The following is a 21,561-nucleotide window of genomic DNA, read 5'->3' on the forward strand; positions in this document are numbered from 1 at the left end:
TGGACATCATTACATCGTCGATGAAGTGAAACCACAACTGCTGTAACGGTAGTAGCTATGGCGTCGACAGCGGCGACCCGAACGGCAGTTGGCGCTGCAAAAGTTGTTAAACCGATTTTTAGCCGAGACCTGGACGAAGCAAAGCGCAGAGTTCGGGAGCTGTACCGAGCCTGGTACCGAGAGATACCTCAAACTGGTACGTCGGTGCACTGAGGCGGTTTATGTGCGTGTAAAAAGCAGCGTTAGTGTCAAGGTCGTCTCTATGAGGCGATTCAGTATGACTGGAATTAGCTGCTAGCAAACAGCAACATAGTTCTGGACAGATTCTGTAGACGCTTCTGGTCTCATGAACATTACATGTCCTGGTGACGTTTAAGAGAAATGTTGAGATGGTCATAACTTACAAGCTGATTGAATGATGAGAAAACCACGAAGTCCGAGTGTTTCTACCTAGTGATTTTCAACTAGCTGTTCCATTTGTACGTAAAACAAAATGTAGCTCTCGGCCAATAGGTGTAAAAATAGTGATACCGTATTAAAAATAAATGCACCTTTCTGTAGCAGGAACGCGTTACTGGTCAGTTAACTTGGCGTGTTTTCACACTTTTTGCGGCCCGTCCTTGATCAGATAGCTGAGGATGTTTCTGAGTCGGCCCCGTAGCGAACAGCGTCTCCTGCTAACAGTGTAGCATTTAGCTCCAGTTCATACTGGAGAAGCTGGAACTGGGGCTGGTTGAGTCCTGACGGGATGGAAGCTCAGTCTAAACACCTCGCTGTCTTACCAGGTGGAAAAACAAAGCCAACAAATCAGTGAAAGCCTGATACAACTTTTCCTCTGTGTTGTCTAAAAAATATTACAAACATAAATGGTCCTCTAACTGAGAGATTGGTTTAGTTCTTTTCTGAGAGGTGTATTGAATAGCAGCAGCCTCATCCTTTAAAATAACAAATAAAACAATTTAAAATGATTTCCTGGATGAAGTTGACGCCATTGACACCCACTTTGATTGTATTTTCTCCTCTACAGTTGAACTGTTTCAGCTGGACATCACGGAGCGTCAGGGGCGAGACAAAGTGAGGGAGATGTTTGACAGGAACAAGCACATCACCGACCCCCGTGTGATTGACCTATTAGTCGTTAAGGTAAAAAACAGCTGTGCACTCATTTGTGAACTGCATCAACAGAAACCATTTTAACTGAGTGTTTGCTCTGAGAAGTGCTGCTGGATCCAGAAATGCCTCCTCAGCTCAATGCATGTAGAAGTAGGCAGTACGCTGTGTAGTCTCACTTATGATTAGTGTTTTTAAGTGCATGTTATTTAATCCTCAGGGGAAAATGGAACTCCAGGAAACGATCCACGTCTGGAAGCAGAGGACCCATATAATGCGCTATTTCCATGAGACTGAGGAAGCTCGTCCCACTGACTTCCTGTCCAAATTCTATCAGGGTCATGACCCATGAACTGTGCAGCAATCTGCTGACCTCCAGCCCAATGTGCTTGTGTCCAGTGTGACAGATGTTGCCCTTTACTGTAAATACATGCTTAACACTCGTCCTTAAAGTTGTCTTTTATTCAGAGGTTTGCTGGTGTGATCCTCAAGGAGCAGTTCAACCAAAACATGCTATGATTTATCTCAGATGGGGTTGCGAACACTTTCTTTAATGAAGCTAATCAGAACATCTTATGAACAGCACTCTTCTAAAGAGGAAAATAAGGTTTATTGACATTTTGAATTAACTGTCCCTTTAAGATTGTTTAGAAGAACTGTGACTCGTATTTTCTGCATGTGGAAATGCTGTACAGAAGACAGGCAGCACATCCAAGGCACCTTTTGTTCCCGGTTTCCCCAGTGAGACTCAGTCCAGGTCCTTTCACTGACATGTAGAGGTTTATACTGTGTTAGATTTGTTCAGTTTCCTCTATAGGTTATACTTGGTTTTTGTGGTTCACTCAAAAGTCAGGACAGAGTAAGAATACACCAACATTACACTTGGTTACTGTGTGATCTGTTTTAAATGAGCCCCCAAAATCCAGAGAGGATTTTACAAGTGTTATTCCGTTTATTAAGACTGCATGCAAATACAGTACAATACAAGCAGCTTGGGGCAGCCCCATCTCAGTGTTGACATACAGCAAAAACCCTGAATCCAGTGCACACACAGGCGACTTAACACAGCAGGGGGGTCTCCAGGAAGGCTGTTATCTGCTGACAGGCTCTTCCCAGGGGTCCTGACAGAACAAGGTGGACTGTGGAGGGAAGAGGGGGTTTTTCATCATTCAACATTTTCATCTACAATAATTATTTTTCATCCCATTTCTACATCCTGTTCTATGCAGCACAGTGTTTTCTTGCGTTAACGATGAGTTCATAACAGTATGTTTAAGTTTAATTGGAGTTAGAGGAAAGAATGGACTAAGCTGAACCAGAACTTTGTCAGTAAAGGGTTGTCATCCATCCTGGTTGGGGGCAGGTGCCCCCAGATGTCTAGCCTGGTCTACAGCTGCCCCCGTGCACAGACACACAGTGTGTGGGTGTCACACACCCCACCACTAACACAACTAGCAGCTCGTCCAAGGCTGACGTGCACTGTATGTGTGAGAAAGGCTGCGGTGGTGTGTTGACTTCACACCAGAATGGATTAAGGCAGCACTCCTCCCTCCAAACACACCCAGTTTGTTCTGTGCCACAACTCACAGTGAAGCCCCCAACGGAAGCCGGTGATACCTGACACCCAGGAATCCAACAGACCTCTCAGTCATCGTCGTCGTCGTCCTCGGGGACGAAGATGTCGTGCTCCTCCAGCAGCGCCGCGAAGTTCTTGCTGATCTGAGTCCCCAAGTACAAGAAGGGCACCACTACCACGGCGATCCGGACAAGGCCGAAGGGGGTCTGCTCCCCGGTGTCACACATCCCACCACAGAGACAACTAGGTTAGTTCATGTCAAGCAGCTCGTCCAAGGCTGACGTGCACTGTATGTGTGAGAAAGACTGCGGTGGTGTGTTGACTCTTCACACCAGCACGGATGAAGGTAGCGCGCCTCCCTAGTCTCCTGGTGTTTGCACATCACCCTAAGCTGCACTCACCTTCTTAGGCTGGGGCAGGATGGCACCGGATGAGCTGCACACAGCTGTCCGGCACAGTGTCACGATCCTCCCTGGACCACAGGACGGGCTCAGCGGTGAGGAGCGTGCGTTTGTGAGGAGCGACAGCCGGGCCAGGCGACCGAGGGCCGACGCCATGTTGACAGCGTTTGATGCAGCGATACTGCGGAGCGCAATGATTTTAGAAGAGGCAACAGCGCCCCCCTGCGCCACTAGATCGACTCACCGCTCCTGTCCACCAAGTCGTTGTGCCCTCTCCAACCACCAGGTGGCGGTAATGACTAACTGCTGCTTGGCATTTCTACACAAGAAGCCAAAATACACTCGGACAAGCCTTATACGGGTGGGAGTTGTGCTTTAATCGAAGCGTTTTCAAACATTGTTGACAAGAGAAAAGATTGTTGACAAGAGAAAGGATTGATGGCGGTGACTAAGTGGTTGCTTTTGCTGATTAGAGTCCAGTTTCTTTGCCCTTCTCCGTTAGTGTCCCGGATGTTTTGGAGAAAGCCACCCGGAAACCCTCCCCACAGGTTATCTGTGGGACTCGAGTGTATGTAAAATTAGGCTTAAGTTAAGTTTAGACAGTTGTGGTGCTCGATCGCTTCATTTCAGTTATTTCGAGCAAATGTTCCTGTTCCCAGTCAGAAGTCAGTTTTCCTTGTGTCCTGGTCCTTCAGTATGATACACAGGTGGCATCTGCACAGTTTCAGTGACCACAATAAAGTAAGTGATGCACGTTGCAGTGTTGTAAAGAAGTAATTTTCATGCTTGCTCCTGCGGTTTATATTTAAATGCCATGACCTTTAGCAGCCAGATTGGTTGATTCATCCAAACACATCAGAACAGAAATAGAATAAATCAATAAATACTGTACAGCATAAAATATTTACACTCTCTGTGCTACTGAACGTGGTGATCAGCACTATTAGTGGCTTCATTACAAAAAGCATTTCGCTCTGGGATGACAACACATGAATATAGTGACTTTGGAAGAGTTATTCAGAAGTGACTCCTGTTGGTAACATACTGAAATGTTCTTTCACCTTCCCTGTCAGTAATGAGCCACAGCACAGAGCTACACAATCATAAACATTCAGCTACATTTGTCAGACCTCCCTATATTACACAATTTGTTTACAGGAATGAAACCTTTCTCGAGTAACAAATGAATTTCATACAGAGTGAAGCTAACATGACGTGAGCAAAGGAAAATTCTTAGTTCATGTCTCCTTGGTGCAGAGCTCTCCACAGCTTGCCCCTTTCATCCTGACACGAGTCCCTGCAGTCGCACCGCCTTGTGTGGCAGCAGCGTTGGCTCGTCACTGAACAAAAAGACAGTTAGAAGAGACTACTAATAGACTGTTACTACTGAGTGCCTGATCTGACCACGGGTATCTCACACCTGACGTTTGAAGGACAGATGCCTGAAGAACTTGTTGACCTCGAAAACGCCAGGCTTTACAGCTCCCCCGTTTTCCTCCAGTCTGACTATTTGTGCTTTGGTGATTACAGCTCTGAGGCTCATGCGCTTGACGATCCGGGCGATGGGCTTCGAATCAGTTGTGGGCCGGGAGGATACGGTGATGTAGGAGGCGTCTTTCTGATGCTCCTGATAACTCACTGCCACGAGACAAAGCAGGAGAAAGAGAAGGTTTTAGAACGCACGTACTATTTAATGTGTAATTACTCTTTTTCTCATTTTCAAGACCACTTGATAATCTACAGAGGCACTTTATATCCACAAAAGTAAAAGAAGATTGGAGCCCTTATCGCATAATTCTGTTTGTCATTATTACAAGATAAGTTTCTTTTTCTTTGCAAAAGCAAAATTCAACTGCAATAACCAGACACTTGGCTGGTGGATGATTACGGTTCTACAGATTATATTCTTTAAAGCTGTTCTGCAGTATTCTGCAGCTCCAGTACATTTTGATTTTTACCTGCCGAGATAACTGCCGTGTCTGTGGTGCTGGTGAGCTCCAGCAGGATTGTGGGATATGCAGGGTGTAGCAGAAAGAGTTTTCTGATGAGAGGCTCAGCTGCAGCAGCACCCGGTGCCCCCTACACAACCACAGTGGACAGTTTGGTGCCTTTGTTTCATTTATAGCTCCAAGAAGTAAAATAAGCTGTGAACATGATTCAGGCAGAGCAGGCTCTTTGCAGACTCACAGTTGTCCTGGTAACATTCTTCTGCACTTTGATTGGTTCACTGGCCCAGAAGAGGAAAACCGATTGGCCAGTCAAGGTGGAGACAACTGACGCTTCCAAAACAAGACCAGGACACACAAACTCTGCAGACCAGAGAAGGCGCCCGCTGTCCCCATCAATGACCTGCGCCTGACAGACAGAGAAGAGGGCGAAACCAGCACAGTTAGAGCCAACATGGAGGTCAGCTATCTGTGTTCAGTCAAGACAGCACCGGCACTTTCTGTGACAACTCAATAATGCCAAGTTTAACCAGAGTTTTTGAAACACAGTGAATGAAAGCTCAGCCCACTTTACCTCCATGACGCCGTTTGCTGAATGCTGAAAGAAGAGATCGAGGATCCCGTCGGCACTGAAGTGTCCCAAGGCTGGTTGGCTGTGACAGGAAAGGAGACACTTTAAGGAAATTTTGCAAAGTTCATCCATGTAACTTTACAGTTCAAACAACTGAAATGTACCAGCAGTGAAGTGCAGAGCTTTACCTGTGAATGGGCTCTGAGCTGAAGGTCCATTTCTTACGTATGTCCCTCTGTTTGATCACTGAGACTTTGCTGGTGCCATACACCAGCACCCAGTCACTTTTGGAGGCACTGAAGTTAGAGACCATGTCCAGGTTGTTGCGGTTGTTACCAAAACCAGCCACAAGGGGGTGCAGGAACTCCACGCTCTCAGATCCTCTAGGGAGACGATAAGAGTCGAACAACGGTGATTATTTTAGATTCTAGAAATCAACCTTCCTTGCAAGAGAAAAGGACATTTCTTAATGTTTTAATCTACTGGAAAGTTATATAAGACAATTAATTTGTTTACTGCTTAAAGTGCATTTATTAAAAAAAAGTACTAAAATATTTGTCACTTTTCAATTATGATTAACAAGTTGAGCATTTTCTGTTTAACTCCGCTGCGATAAATAGCTAAATAAAAGCCGTCACTCAGTAGCTGGATTATCGCACTTGTCTCCTACAAACCAGCTGGTCAATTGTGATTTGTTGTACTTTAACTCCCCCGTGTGAGTTCTGTGGTCACAGCTGCTTCCAGACCAGCTCCTCCCAGGCCCTGTGGGACTCTCACCAGACTGCCCAGCCACCACGCTGTGACTCCTCTGTCATACTGGCTTTGTTGTAAATGGTGTAAATAGTAATCATCTTATGTTATCAAGCTCCTAGGATTGTTGTAGGGGTGGGGGTAGCATCTTTTGGACAGGAGCTTAGCTAACAGGTAAGCTTAGGTACTTTTGTTTGCCTTAGTTTTGGATGGGTGGATTTCATTTCGCCTGTTTTGTTTATTGTTTTGCTGAACTTACTCTGACGTTGTTTATTCTTTTTTGGAAAGTCTTCATTTCTGTCACTGTTGAGTGCTGTAATGACAGGAGTCTCATTTTCCTCAGATTTCCCCTGAGCTGGGGTGTAACAGGGTTCAACAGACAAAGAAGGGTCTGTAAAGTGTAACCAGAGCCATGCCTCAGTCACACACCTGTAAATGTGTATGAAGGAGGAAGAGTTGGTTCTTAGCTTCTCCCACCCTGGATCCTTCATTTGAAGAGCCTGAGGTACGGGCGTTTGGCCAGTGGCTCGAATGTAGATATCACACAGAGAGATGGCCTGGACGTTACCTGAGGAAACAGACGGTGAAGTGGTCGTATAAAACGGCAGCTAAAATAATCTGTATGTGATGTAAATGACCTGAATGAGTCACATTATAATGGTAACAACACTTGTTAGAGTAATGTCTCAGGGCTGTACACTGCTGATTTATGTCTTTACCCAGTCCAAAGAGGACGTAGTATGCCCCTTTTGGTGTCTGATGCAGCAAAGGACCAATCAGCTTTCCCTGCCCGGTGAAGCTGAAAGACACCGGACGTCCGATCTGTGTCCCCGTCAGCCCCGAGACCAAGGTCAGGGAGAGGTCCAAAGTCTGAAAATGAATACGGCAGACATAGGTGTGTAGGCAGTGAATGCAAAGGCCTGGAAAATGATCAGTAAACCTTCCATTACACTGATGACACTGACCTCCTTTAGCTGGAGTAAATATCACGGCAACTGGCATTTTTTACTATGCCCCTCTAGGGATTTTAACTACTGTACAATCACACCGTCTCTGCACATCGGAGTGTTCAACTGAGAAGAATCTTGCTTAGTAAATGTATCCATCATCCCTTTAAATGGCATCTGGCAACATTAGAACAACCACGAGTACATATGACCATAAACTACCACCAAACATCTCCAGTCAGTAGATCTGAGCTGAAATATGATGACAAAGTTTATGACATTACACTGAGTGAAAGTGTGTCATCAAGACCCCTGGGGGGGGATTTAGTGTAACATCAATACCCAGAAAGTTTCTTGACTTTTTAACAACGATGTGTGGTCACCCCAGTGCCACAAAATGTCACATTGCATATCACAATGGGCTGCAGCTGGATCCTCTCTACCTGATGGATGAAGTGCCATCTTCCTTCTGGATGTGTTAGCATCTAAAGCTAACCTGTTTGTTTTGGTAGCATTAGCCACCTAGCATGGTCAGGATTTTACCTTTGTGTTGAATTAATAGGATTTTAATTTGAGACTAATTGGAGGTTTGTGTCACATCAGCAGTAACCAGAGCGTTCTGACACGTTTACTGTTAGCCAGCTAACGCTAGCATCAGACTGGAGCCTGCTTATTGTACAGTTTGTCCCAACCAGGCATCCGTAGTAGACAGGAGGGGTAGAGAGTAGCCAGGAGTGGTTTTTGGTGTGAGTTTGTTTTGAGTCTCACTAGACTCTGTAGTGACTGAAAAGACATTGAGTAACTTTAATGTTTGCTCACAAAAGGAACAGAAGGAGGTGGCTGACAGTTGTATGAGCTGTTTACAAGCGTTTGGCCACACCTGCTGAAATTCCACATTATTGTTTATTTTTGACGGTAAATACAAGCGCACTTCCATACGAGTGTGGCCGTACCTCATCTGTGGGCAGGGTGGCTATGAGCAGATCTGGGACCGAGTCGCCCTGGAGGTCTGGGAGCAACACGGCCTGGGATTCAATGTTCTTGAGCTGGAGCGATGACAGATTCTTCCCTGAGGAATGACAGCAAAGCTTGTGACCTTGTCTGAAACACTTGACGTGGGCGGCCCTTATTGACTTTTGCAAACCAAGACAACTGGCCACTATGACTTTGCCCAGTAGAATCATATCCTGAGACAACAGACTATGTCAAATACAGAAAGCTCATTTAAGTGGTTATGAAGTATTTTAAATGACTCATTACTTTTAAACCCACATGAAAAGGACTGAAACGTATCTTCTGACCTGTGGTGCCGTTGACTGCCATGAGGATGGATTTGCTGATGAGGAGACACACGGGTGACGACTGGGTGCTGTACTGCAGACCACACTGGATGTACATGACAGACTCTCTCATGACTTTCCTCCACAGCACCTGGCCGCTGGCTGCAGACAGCACCACCACAGCATAGACTGGGAAACCAAGGAAACAACACAGCATTAACACAAAACAGCGAAGGTTAAAGAAGGAACAGGAGGACTAGGTCTTAAAGTGAATTCAGGTTCAGGGGTACCAGGATTAGATGAGAAAGTCAGTACAAATAGTAGCAAAGGCACAAAGACACTACAGAGGAACACAGAGGACGGTGACACATGATAAGAATATCCTGGCGCCCTAGTCGCCCTCTCTTCTTATCTGAAGTGGCCCTGCAGCTTGTCTGAATCAGCAGGGCACAACACGCCTTTTCAAGGAAGCCCAACATACTTTTGCTCCTTTGTGTGGGATGGGTGTCATTGGTCCATTCAGTAACACCAAGAAACATGTCCTCCACTGAATCACCATCGACATCCCACAGCGCCAGTGCAGGTGGGGTGACACCTAGACAGAGGAAGCAAAACAGAATGAAAACCACCCACCAGCAGAGTCTTATGCTGCATTTCCACTACGGGACCCTAACCAGAGGTACACCCCGTACGTCCCTCAACCATCACCAAGCATAGCCTCCGACTATCCTGCTTTGTTATTCCACTGTATTTTCTCTCTGTCGGTCTCTGTTTAGAGGAGGGAGGGGCTGCTCCCCTCTCACAGGCAGTCAAGCTGTGTGTTTACACACAGTTCTTGTAATGCTAATGCTTGAGGTGAGAAGGCGCAGACACCATCAGTGACTGCTCTGTGCACACACACACCCTCCCCCTTGTGGTCCTGGTACTACTATTTTAGTATTACCTCCTGAAGGGTGATGAAATTTAGCTCCCAGAATGAACCTCCAAAGCAGGCGCACCGCAAGCGCCTGCAGAGAGTGGTAAAGACTGCAGAGAAAATCACCAGGATTCCACTGCCCTCTCTGCAGAACATTTACCACCACAGGGTGCATAGGAAGGCTGCCTCCATCCTCAAAGATCCCACCCACCCCCAGCACAGACTGTTCATACCCCTACCCTCCGGTCGGAGGCTCAGGAGTGTGAAATACAGGACCTCTAGACTGAAAAACTCTTTCTTTCTCTCAGCCATCAGACTCCTAAACAGCTGACTCAGGATCTACCTCATGTAATTCCATCTGTACTGTTTACATACTCATTTTTCACATGCACAATTGCACAATCACTGCTGAGTATTTACACTCCACAGCTCCCACGTAGCATATATTCTCTCTGCATTATATTGTGTTGTATTTTTATTTGCTCCCTTCACTTGCTGCTACAAAGTGCCTTAGATTTGTGTTACTGCCTATTTAGATTTGTTATTGCTCATCTACTTTATATTTCACTTGTATTGTGTGGCATTCATGTGGACGGCAAAGTAAGAATTTCATTGTACAGGGAAACACGTTTCCTAACTGTGCATATGACAAATAAACCTTTGACCTTGACCTTTGATCATAGTGGAAACACAGAACCTGTGATGTTACTCGTGACACGTTTCACTAGATTCCTATAATGGAGAAACCCCTTTACTCAGGGTCTGAGTCTACTAGCTGCTTTTACAAGTCTCACTGTGAGGTGGATTTGAAATGCTAAAAGTGCATTTTGCTTTTGGAATAGCACAAGACATAAAAAGCACAGGGTTTACAAAGTTTCCTAACATTAACAATCAAACTCCTTGGCTGAACTGTGACAGTACATTTTATATATTACTGATAAATATGTGGGTGGCCATTAAAGACGCAGTACTGTTTGTATGTACTTCATAGTGTGTGCAGCAGCAGACTGTGTGGGTGGTAGAATAATGCTGACAAACCTGTGTAATTACACTTGACTAATTGAAGAGTGCATGTCAGACCAAAGAGACTCCTGAGTCAGTCCTTATAAGCTATAAGTGGTGGCAACACTGTGATAAATACAATAATAATAGAAAACACTAAAATATAGCTGCAGTCATTTTCACCTCCAGCATCTTCCAGTGCTCTCTCCCACTGCAGCGTCCGTTCCAGCTCACCCTTCCTGCAGGGGATCAGGAATGCACACAGCAGCACAAGCACGGCGGCGCAGACCAGTGGCACCAGGAAGAACATGCTCCGGACAGCATTCTTCATCATCTTCTTCTTTTCCTCTGCATCTGCTCTGTGCACCCCCCGCCCTGCACCGCTCAGGGACCCCCCTCTGTCCTTCCCTGCTCTGTCCCTGCCCGAGTCCCTGTGGCTCCAGTACTGCATTCCTTTCATGTGGTCTCTGTCCTTCCTGGATTTGCTGGGGAGTCGCTCCCTCCATTCGTCCTCCTCATCCTCCCCCTCCCCCTGTGCTTCATCTTTGGGCCCCAGAGGTCTTCCAGACCTGCCACCCCGCAGCTTTGAGTGGCCCATTCCATCCCTACCAAGGCCATTTCGGGGGTAGTTGAGCACCAGGTCATCTTCTTCACTCTCTTCGCTGTCTGCCTGGGTGAGGGGGTCGTACTCCCCCAGCTCAGAGCCCTTCTTCCCTGCAGGGACACACACACACACAACACTGGTGAGGATCAACTGTCTTGTGTGTGACTGTTGTATTGTGATGCTCTGCTGATATATTGTTGATACACAATTAGGTTTGGGCACCATATTCAACAGTTGGTTAATTATTTAAATGAAACCCTGCAGCAAACAGACATTACATTTAACCTTGCAAATTAAAAAGTAGCAGCATGTTTATGATCCACCCACTGATGTTCAGTGTAGTCCAGCTCGGTGGGTCACACTGGGTTTGGCCTCTTTTCACTTTCACTTTTAATGACTGTTGTAGGACACTCACATTCCAGATATTGCTAAATGTTCACGAATGCATTTTACTCAAGTACTGCCTGTTAGTACTCAAACATCCCACGTTTACACCGACAGTTCCATCTAATTATAGCAATTACACAGAGAGTATTTTATAAATATCCACTGCTGGGAAGCTACTTTCTAAGCAAGTTACCAATTACTTGATACTGAGAGAAGTTGAGAAATCTAGTTTAGTTGACTAAAGCTACAGAGAAAAAGTTGGTTAGTTCAAACTATTTTATTTCTAAACAGCGTGCAACAACTTCTCTGAACAATTTGTCAATAGGTAGCACTGACCAATACTTATGACTAACTGACACCTAATGTATTCAAGCTTAGTTTTACAAATTCAGATTCAAAACATTAAAAACTGCAGCCAAATATTTGTGGCGGGTGAGTTGACTGTCTACCCCAGAGACCTACACTTGTCCTAAACCAGATGATTCCATCTGGGCTTTTCAGAAATACAAAACTATAAGGAATATTATATTTTGTTGTAAAAAAAAACAAAATTACATTTCCTTTTATGGCCCCACATTGTTTGTAGTTAGCAAAAAGTTCTTTAGCTACTTGGACTGCTATGCACATATGAACTACCAACAAGCAAAATGTAGTTAAAGTGCTAGTTTGATTACATGTATTTCAATGCTAAATATATTTTGTCCACAGAATCATCCTATGCTGTAGTTTACCATAATACAGAAGGCAATAAAAGACTAAAGTCACGTTTCATCTCATCTATAACATATTTATACTACAACTAGGGCCTACTAATTACAATAATAAATCTTATACAGACTACGGATTGTTTTGGTCTTTACAGGCTTAAAATATAGCAAAATAACAGCAATAATACATCAACAAATATACATAAGTGGGTATAATGTGTATCATATTTGTGTTGACTCCAGTGTGTTGGCTTGGCATCAGCTAGCAGCTAGCTAAGGTGCAGCGCACAGCCCTGGCGCCTTAATAAAAAGAAGGCAGCTCTACATACACAGAACACAATATCCATCCTATATAGCTTCCTTTGGAAACACAATATCCACAATATCCATCCTATATAGCTTCCAATATCCATCCTATATAGCTTCCTTTGGAAACCGTGTCCATCCGTGTGGGATGGTATAGAGCGGATATGCCACCTGATTTGTGACTAATCTGACTGAGGTGCATTCAAAGAGCTGGGGGCCACCGCAGACCACTCATTCCTTGGGGCTCAGTAAATTATCCGCTATCTTTCGTCACATTATTTGTCACGTAGAAAAATACGTGTAGCGCATCTTACCAGGCAGTTTGAGGGCACGGGACAAAGCTGCAGCCATTTCTCTTCTCCTCTCCGAAGTAGCGGGGACGAATGGCTCAAAAAGACCCGACACAGCCGAATGGATCAGCGTAGAACCGCATAGAGGAGAGAGTTACGACAGCGAGACTGCTCGAAAATCAGAACCCTAAAGGTGGGAGTTACGACAGCGTTGGATCACGTGTGGCTTCCCGGATGTTGACTGATTTAGATCCACTGTTTCCATATGGAAGCAGGATTTAACAGTAACCTCTACTTTTGATAACTTGTGCAGCCTTGCACATGAATTATGTATATGCTAATTGAATGGTGGGTGTTTTAAATATTAAATATTAATATCACTGATTAATTAAGGAAGAAACATTAAACATAGGCTACAACTTTCATTGACAGCTAGAATCACATCTTGTTGTAATCTTTCTGGATTGAATACGGATCCATCCATTATATTAATAATATGAATACAGCCCATCCACTCAGATATAGTGATGTTTTTGTCAGTCCATTTTAACAAATAATTTACTAAAAATTCCCTCTATAGCCTACTGTTAAAATATTAATATTGTACTCTCTGGGCAAAACACTAATCCTGTATGTGAAATATCCTACCGCTCCAGTCTGTTTAGCTGGTTATGTGTCAGTGTGCTGGATGGTGAGGATCCCTAATGCTGTAAAACATAACGGCAACATACTGAGATAGTTATTGCTAAATAGTTACTGCTCTCGCTAATCTGGTTTTCAGGTTCCCGGGTGCATCCTGGGATTTGGAGTTTTTCTTTCATGCCCTGCAACCGAAATATAGACTATAAGAATGTAGGCTTCTTCTTTCGACTACCACCGATCCGGTATGGACACCGGTTAATATTTGATTTGGGACAGGTTTTATGGATGCTCTTCCTAACGCAACCCTCTCTATTTATCTGGGCTTGGGACTGGCACAGAAGTCACTGGCTTGCAACCCCTGTGGCTAAATTAATAAATAATTAAAAAATTATATATACATAATCAACTTAAATCCACTGTTTTTAAATTTTGTTTTTAAGGTTCACATGTATTCTGTCAGTCAGTGAAGCATTTGTAATTGCATGAATGTGAACCTGTATGAAAGATGCTATACAAATAAAGCTTTTATTGATTGATTACATCAGAGACATATGTTGTACTTTTGAAGCTATATTTTGTAATGTTGTACATTGTGAAATGAACAAGAAACGTACACAAGTTGCGCTAAAATAATTGTATATATGTTTCAGAGGTTTAAGTTACACTTAATAAACATTTTACAAGTCTTTGAAGCTTTTTTTTTCAACACTTAAGGGAATCAGGGAAGGTCCTAGTCTCACGAGGCATCTCGCAAAGTAGGCAAGTCACCTCAACAAGCAGACCTGTACCCTGTCAAAAATTGTTCTCGAAATTTGAACGAGGACACGGGCGTCACCCCGCATCGTTATTTTCCTTACTCATCAGTTTAAGGCATAAACATTAACTGGCTGAAGGCTGCTATACTTGCAGTGTCCAGACATTCTTTGTTAGGGTGCCACATTTGGTTCACTGGCACCAGTTCAGGTTAGTTTGTAGTAACGGCAGTAGGTATTATAATAAAACACAGTTTGTTAAAAAAACATGTTAAACGTGTTTGTTGACAATAAACAATGTGTGTTGCACAAAATCAATGTGCTTGTTATTGTCGCAAAGGTTCATGGGTACCGAGGCATGTAAGTGTAGGCCTTTTGTCCAGAGTAGTCGATTGCAGATTATTATATTAACGGGAGAGTGCCTACGTGATAATTAGTGTAGCCTGTGTTTGAATGTTACATCGGCATACAAACACGTGTAATTATGAGACACATAATAAAGGAAAAAGATAAACACTAACTATGGAATTTCAAGTAAACGCTTGTTTTTATTTTGGCCCAACTTAGTTTCCGTAACCCTAGCTGAACTATTTCGTGCACGCATGCGCTGTGAGTCAGTTTGAGAAAATGGCAGACGTCACTTTGGACGAAGTGATACGACAGCGCGGTATTAATGTCAAGGCACCAGCTAAACGGTAATAAAACTATTATTGCAATTACAGATGTTCGCTTATTAAGGACGCGTTGACGCATAATAATATTTCTAAAAGCACAACGTGACGCGAGAGCTCTTGTTATCAAGTTGAGTAAGGTAACGCTAGTCCATTACAGCTAAGGCTAAGCAAAGTAACTGTTAGCTGCAGGCCTTTAAGTCCATTCATCGTTAAACTAGTCAAATATGTGTTAGATATCCGACCAAGCGTGTTTTATACCAAGCCATCTTTAGTAGTAGCGACAACATTTCAACTTGAAAACCTGCCTCCAGTTGTTTTATGTGTGTAAGTTAGCTTCACTCGTCAGGCTCAACGCTAACGTTAGCAGGCAAGCCAATATTTATGTTGGCCTCTAAGTATTTTTTGTTTCCACTTACTACAAAAATGTGCTCGCTGGAAATATCTTGTATGTAAAATGTCTTAATACTGTCGCCCATTTCAGTGTCTTGGAAAGTACAGGAGAAATTGTATTGTCATATTTTCTGTTGAAATTTAATAATTTTGTAGGACAGTCTCTAAATGCATTTTGTGGTGTGCAGCAAAAATGATTAATTACCAATATGTTAACTAAATGAGCAATACTAATAAAAGTGTTGCTGGTGAACTATTTACTGTTTAAAAATGTGAAACGGTGCATTATCAACCTAATTCTAATGGGTATTATAGTGCCAGTGTTGTAGTTAAAGAAAGTTTGGTGTTTCTCTCAGGGCTACGTTTGGACGGGGTGCAGGAGGGGTTGGTAAGACTTTTGATGCCCGGCAGAAGATTGGAGTTAATGATGTCAGACAGCGGCTTGGAGGAGGAACAGGTAACAGTGTTTTCTAGACAAATACATGTGCCAAGATCAACAAGGCCTTATGTTCATTGAGTGTTGTGCATTGGAGATTAGAATTAAGTTCTCCTTCAATCTTCTGCTTGTCTCCTCTCAGGATTTCAGGTGAAAGATGCCAGAGAAAAGCTGGGTCAGACAGATGCTCGCTTTAAAATCCGGGGCAGGGGAGGAGCAGGGGGATTGCAGGATGCTCGTCAGATGATTAACTCACGCAAACAGGGGCAGAATCAGCTCAGCGTGTCTGCACAGATCACGCAGAAGACAGCAGCAACACATCAACTACAGAGCCAGACACTAGTGCCACAGATACAGATAAACACCAACAACAGCACTGGTGGTGTGAAAGCAAGGCAGTTTGCCCCTAATGTACAAGGACTGGGTGTGAGGGCCAGCACAACGCCACAGCTGAGCAATAATAAGAGAATGGTAGATGCTCGTGATAGGCTGAGCCTCAAGAGGAGCATTGGAGGGACACAGACACAGGTGGCTACTGCACTGCCCCTAAAAATAACCAAGACCATTCAGGTGAGGTTAAAACTAATTGGTTTGTCTGTGAAAGGTCATTGACAGCTTCCATGTTTGTTGACGTACTGAACTGAATATCGATATTGATGTGCAATCTATTAAGTGATGCTTCTTTTTACAGCAAAGTCCACTAGGGATGTCAGGTGGCATACGTGCAGCTACACAGGTCGAGTGATTTTTCTTTGCACGTTTCATTTGACAGGCTGAGAATAATTTTTGTGTTTATGAGAAAATGCTAGGTTTCCCTTGTGTAATGTTGTACTAAGTAGACTATTTTGTCTCCCACAGCCTGTGACAAATGAACATGATGACACCCTTAGTAAACAAATAAAGATCACTACTACAAACAATTTGCTACAGTCACGGGTAGGAGCTGCTTCTTGACAACTGACCTGAACTCACATAATGTTGGATTCAACACAGAGGTCCAGTGTCTTTTCCATATGAAATTGAATCTGACCTTTTCATTCCTCTGTTTCATACAGTCTGGTTCAGTGGGTTTGACGTTCTCCATGTCAGCCCCGATAACCAAGGTGGTTAAAAACGATACTTACACAGCCCCACGTCCTCCTGTCCCAGTGGCCCCCGCTCGGCCCAGCACCAGCGTGGCTGCTAACCGGTCCTCAGCTGCAGCCTTACAAGCCTGTCACCAGGACCCTCCAGCAAAGCCCAGCTGAAACCAGCACCATGGCTCCTGCTCCCCCTCAGGTACTGTAGATATTTTGTGATGGAATCTGTAGCTGAGTTTGCATTTGTCCTTCCTTTTGTAGCTTGTTTCCTCCATGTAATATTCAGTGTCATTTCCATTTTTGTTGGTTACAGAGTCAGTAACATTTCTGTTTTAGCCTACTGAGAGAAAATGAACTAATGTAGGCTAGGTTGCAAACACTTTATAGATCAGGTCTAGAAAGGCATGTAAATGTTTTAATGATTTGTATTGTTTGTTTCCCCCACACTTCAAGTTTAATCCATTCACGTAATAAAGTAAGGTCAATGTTATTTTATATAGCTCAGTATCATAACCCAGACGTTTGCCTCTATTGGCTTTAAAATCTGTGCAACATAAGACAACCTCTGTTGCTACACCATTGTATGGGGTTAGGAAAAACTCTGCAAATTAATGTTCAATGGAAAATGGGGGGACGAGAGGGAGGTCGCAGGACAGCTGATGGTCTAGCACAGAGAGCCTGAGAGAAAAGAGAGGAGATGAAGCAGGAAACAGGAAGTGAGAGAGAACTTAGATGCTCAGTGTTACCTTTTCTCCTACTATACTTCCTTCTTCACTCACTCGTCTCCAGTGAAATTGCTGGTCAGAAACTGTGTTTATCCCAGTAATATCATTTCCATCTTGACGTGGTCAAGATGTTTGGCAGAGTAATCACAACACAATATGTGAACATATTTTTTTTATGATGGCTGTTTTCATTGCGTATGTTTCACCATGTGCCGTTTGTGGTATTTCTACCCAGCCTACTTTCAGTCCTTTGGAGGGAACCAAAATAACGGTGAACAACCTGCATCCCCGGGTCACAGAGGAAGACATAGTTGTGAGTAGTTCACACCGTTTGCTTTGGTTTCTATTTGGTTTTGTGTTGAGTTCTGCTGTGTCATGTTGACTCATGTATGTATATATATTTGTCCACAGGAGCTGTTCTGTGTGTGTGGTGCCTTGAAGCGAGCGCGGCTGGTGAAGATGGGTGTGGCTGAAGTGGTGTTTGTCCGTAAAGAGGACGCTGTGAGCGCATACAGGAAGTACAACAACCGCTGCCTGGACGGTGAGTGCTAGCTTATTACAGTAGTAGTAGTAGTAGCACACTGAGGACATCTTGGTTTTGAGTGAAGCACAGCCTGGTTGGATGTACTTGGTGTCACACAGGCTGCCGTTAACCCAAGTGATGAGCTTCGGGTGTTTCTACATATCATGGTCTCTCTCTCTTCTTCTTCTTGCCCACCCCCAGGCCAACCCATGAAGTGTAACCTTCATATTCAGGGAAATGTCATCACTTCGGATCAGCCCATTCTATTGTAAGTGAGCCTGCAGGGCTTCATTCCTTCATTTCAAATTAAGCTATAGTTGACTGTTTACATGGACATACTTTAGTTTGCTTTTATCTTGAGTAGCCAACACTGATGTTAACCATTTACAGTCACAAGAAAAAGTCATGGCCCTGTTGACATTTTCCTGGTATTCTGCATAAATTGTTCCAGTCACAAATTCTTTGGTATTCTCGTGTTTATTTCTTTTGTTTGCATTGGAACAACACAAAGAAACAGAACAAAAGTGAAATCTGACACATCCCACACAGAACTCCAAAAATGGACCAGACAGAATTATTGACACCTTTTCAAAATCATCAGAAATAGTTATTTCAAGCATGTGATGCTCCTTTAATTTGTAATGAAATTCACCTATGGGACCCTGTGTTCTTTTTTTTTTTTTTAATCCATTTGTTCTTGAATTGTGACACCACTTTCTCTTGTGTGCTCCTCTGCAGGAGGCTCAGTGACAGTCCAGGCACAGGCAGCAGTACAAAGAAAGACAGTCTGCCCCCCTCTTTGTCTCGCCCTGCTGGACAGAGAGCCTCATCTCAGCCCACCCCGGAGGTGGACCCCCAGACCATCCTGAAAGCTTTGTTCAAGTCCACTGCACAGTCCACCCCCACTACTGAGTCCCCCAGCTCACAGGCCACTGCCTTTCGCATTAAGATTTAGCTTGACTCATGTGAATACACTGTCTGTCCATAAACACATTACTGGGGTCCCATTGTTTCCATCTTGACAGCAGCTGATCAACATCTCGTATGAAACTGGTTTTTACATATTTGATATACATGACTACTCTGAAGGTGAAATTCATGGATATGCAGCATCCTGGTTTTGGTTTTGTGGCATCCAAGTGTTTCCTGTGTCTGTCTAAACTGGACCAGTGGACAGAAATATCATAAGTAGTTTTTTTTTTTAATCCAGTGTGTAGAGGGGGTGCCCAGTCAAGCTGGATGTGTAAGGATTTTTTTTCTTTTTCATTAATTCATTATCAGCCCAGCTTTATGATTAGCTCCACTTGTCCCTGGTTCCCCAAAAAATGAGAAGAGGCAAAATAAAGATCAAAAATTTTTTAATTAACAGACAGAGCAGCATTGTCACTGACAGATCCGGTATTGCTAAGGCCCTCACGTGCACAAAAGTGTTCATTTATATTGTCTGTACCTCTTTCTGGATAGTTTGAGTGTGTACAGACCGCAGCAGAAGCTATGTAATACAGTAGATACCATCTGTATGGAGCACAGATCTTTAACCCAAGGAGAGAGGTCTTACAAGCCAAAATAAAATAATTCCACTTGGGTGAGTGAGTCAGCGATGGGCTGAAACGGTTTGGTTTGGTTTTACCATTCTTGTCACAGCCAGATTTTTGTGTGCTTCATTTGTGGCTTGTCTAGTTTTGACATAGTATATGGTTCATTATTTTTACTGTACCTTACACTCAATTTATATTAAAGGTATGTAAAGTACTCTCTTGCTTTCTTGTTACGTGAGACAGGAGAGGTCAGATCTGTCAATGAAATGTCATGATTAAATATTTAGCTTTTTAGGTATCTGAGACTTATCTTTCCTGTCTGTGATACTATGGTCATAGTACATTTTTCTACAAGTCAGTGTCCTATATATGCAGCACTAGGCTTTCTGAAAATGTAAGTTTAGTAATAAAATGACGCCTCTTCTGAAGTTCTTTCACAGTTTGTCCTAATTTTCACATCTGCTTTTATTCATCTAGTTTTGCTATCAAATGGCTACATCTTTTATATAAGATTAAATGACAGCATTTAGAAAGTCTTAAAACAGAGGAAAAAAGAGATGGTACTGTAACCCTTGCTCATCTGGTGGATGTGTTGGGTCTTCGGACCAGTATCCAGGCTCAAAAGGAGAGGTTAATGAAAATGATTGGAGCTAAGCAGTAGGGTAACATGGAAAAATGATTATTCAACAATTCAACCCAAATGATCCAAAACATCACATCTGAACAGTTCTCTTTGAAATCAGTACTCAACAACTTAACTGATAAGAAAGTTAGGTGAGACAAATATGATGCATCAACCCAGTCCCTTTTGAATGAGGATCCTAATTGCTTATGAAGAAAAAATGGTCCCTTTAAGGGTAATCCAGATCCTGCTATATCCCTCAGTTCAAGTTTGTGAGTTTATACCGTCATCCCGCATGCGTAAGTCAATCTGTCACAATATAGTCCCAGGCCCGTTATAACAGTCAAACCAGTCAATTCTCCACTCCGTATCAAGTTATGAAACTAAGTGGGCCCACCGCACAGGTGCACCCTCTCCAGAAGGTTGAAGGAAACATGGGCTCCTTCTTGGTTCATCCCATATCTTGGTCCCACGACGGCTCGCCATCTCCTTCGTCAAGGAGAAAGAACATTCAAATCGAAGATCCAAATCCAGTGAGTTCAGGTGGTTCTAAAAACCCAACCAAGACAATCTAAAATGACTTATCTCCTCAATAAAACAAGGGTCCACAAACTGAAATCTCTCCCAAAGCTTCACTTCAACTCTCCGATCAACCGGGTCTACTTCACACATTGGTAGCAACTACTCAAGTGTCGTGTTTTTCCCACTTTCTGCAGCACTGTCTTTTTCTCTTTTTTTTCAGAACTAAGAAACTCCTCAACAGGAACCACTTCAAAGTACTACAAAAATAAAATATGCTGCCAAAATAAGAGTTTGCTGGCAATAGTATAATGTGAACAATTTACTTCCACTTGGCTACAGTACCATGATATGCTTATATTACAACTTTGGTAGAATGTGCTTAAGTAATAAATTCAGTTGCCGGTTTATGTGGTACACCAGCTGCACCCCAACACCTGTCCGAAACAGTTTGCATGCAAATTGAATATTGTCACTGTGATGGAGGATTTCTTGCAGGACTTTTGGATTAGACTGACTTAGTTCAAGATAGGTGTTCCTAATAAACCGACAACTGAGTTTGTGCGTCATTTGTTACACGCTGTGGCATATGTTCCGTGTTAGCGCACAGACAGTGCTGATTGTGAACTGTAGGCTACTGCATTATTCAGAGCACTGCTTCTGTTATTTAGCCTAGCTTCACGATAGAAGTGGGGATTTGGGGTGGACAAAATAGCATCGTGAGACTGTACACTAAGTGGAAGGAAGGAGGCCGAGGATTAGTGAGTGTCAGAGCCACTATCCAAGATCCATGAATACATCAGGCAGATGGCCCTGAGTGATGACCTGTTTAGTGAACCCCTAGGCAGCAGAAACCAGAGGAACTAGG

The 21,561-nt window shown here is 43.5% G+C and overlaps 4 protein-coding genes across 7 annotated transcripts; 2 read left to right on the forward strand and 2 right to left on the reverse strand.

Moving 5' to 3' along the window:
* The first annotated feature begins 10 nt into the window (after positions 1 to 10).
* On the forward strand, positions 11 to 1,562 carry ndufa6 (NADH:ubiquinone oxidoreductase subunit A6). The gene is made up of 3 exons (XM_020624913.1): positions 11 to 196; positions 1,028 to 1,143; positions 1,331 to 1,562. The coding sequence occupies exons 1-3, from the start codon at positions 58 to 60 to the stop codon at positions 1,460 to 1,462; spliced, it is 387 nt and encodes a 128-aa protein (XP_020480569.1). The 5' UTR covers positions 11 to 57; the 3' UTR covers positions 1,463 to 1,562.
* Positions 1,563 to 2,040: 478 nt separating this feature from the next.
* On the reverse strand, positions 2,041 to 3,332 carry smdt1a (single-pass membrane protein with aspartate-rich tail 1a). Of its 3 annotated transcripts, none has more exons than XR_002276996.1 (3): positions 3,088 to 3,332; positions 2,698 to 2,892; positions 2,041 to 2,249 (listed from the first exon to the last, which is right to left on the reverse strand). XR_002276996.1 is itself a non-coding variant. In XM_020624915.1 (3 exons), the coding sequence occupies exons 1-2, from the start codon at positions 3,241 to 3,243 to the stop codon at positions 2,755 to 2,757; spliced, it is 294 nt and encodes a 97-aa protein (XP_020480571.1). In that variant the 5' UTR covers positions 3,244 to 3,332; the 3' UTR covers positions 2,041 to 2,249; positions 2,752 to 2,754. The 3 variants fall into 3 exon arrangements, 2 of the variants coding, with proteins under 2 accessions (XP_020480571.1, XP_020480570.1); XM_020624915.1 differs by having other exon boundaries at positions 2,752 to 2,892; XM_020624914.1 differs by having other exon boundaries at positions 2,728 to 2,892.
* A 1,006-nt stretch (positions 3,333 to 4,338) lies between these two features.
* fam234b (family with sequence similarity 234 member B) lies at positions 4,339 to 13,008 on the reverse strand. Of its 2 annotated transcripts, XM_020624911.1 has the most exons (13): positions 12,818 to 13,008; positions 10,683 to 11,213; positions 9,063 to 9,176; positions 8,603 to 8,770; positions 8,255 to 8,370; positions 7,074 to 7,224; positions 6,784 to 6,922; positions 5,793 to 5,987; positions 5,608 to 5,686; positions 5,275 to 5,442; positions 5,046 to 5,166; positions 4,508 to 4,725; positions 4,339 to 4,427 (listed from the first exon to the last, which is right to left on the reverse strand). In XM_020624911.1, exons 1-13 carry the CDS (start codon positions 12,852 to 12,854, stop codon positions 4,425 to 4,427), a joined length of 2,040 nt encoding a protein of 679 aa, XP_020480567.1. In that variant the 5' UTR covers positions 12,855 to 13,008; the 3' UTR covers positions 4,339 to 4,424. The 2 variants fall into 2 exon arrangements, with proteins under 2 accessions (XP_020480567.1, XP_020480566.1); XM_020624910.1 differs by lacking the exon at positions 4,339 to 4,427 and having other exon boundaries at positions 4,477 to 4,725.
* A 1,758-nt stretch (positions 13,009 to 14,766) lies between these two features.
* On the forward strand, positions 14,767 to 19,599 carry poldip3 (polymerase (DNA-directed), delta interacting protein 3). The gene is given in 11 exon segments (XM_020625009.1): positions 14,767 to 14,882; positions 15,608 to 15,708; positions 15,830 to 16,257; positions 16,379 to 16,423; positions 16,546 to 16,623; positions 16,743 to 16,898; positions 16,900 to 16,965; positions 17,727 to 17,804; positions 17,903 to 18,032; positions 18,216 to 18,282; positions 18,753 to 19,599. Coding segments are annotated over 11 exon segments (1,434 nt in total). The 5' UTR covers positions 14,767 to 14,814; the 3' UTR covers positions 18,970 to 19,599.
* The last annotated feature ends 1,962 nt before the right edge of the window (positions 19,600 to 21,561 follow it).

The sequence above is a fragment of the Monopterus albus genome, unplaced genomic scaffold (assembly GCF_001952655.1).
Source record: "Monopterus albus unplaced genomic scaffold, M_albus_1.0 scaffold342.1, whole genome shotgun sequence".
Lineage (NCBI taxonomy): Eukaryota > Metazoa > Chordata > Actinopteri > Synbranchiformes > Synbranchidae > Monopterus > Monopterus albus.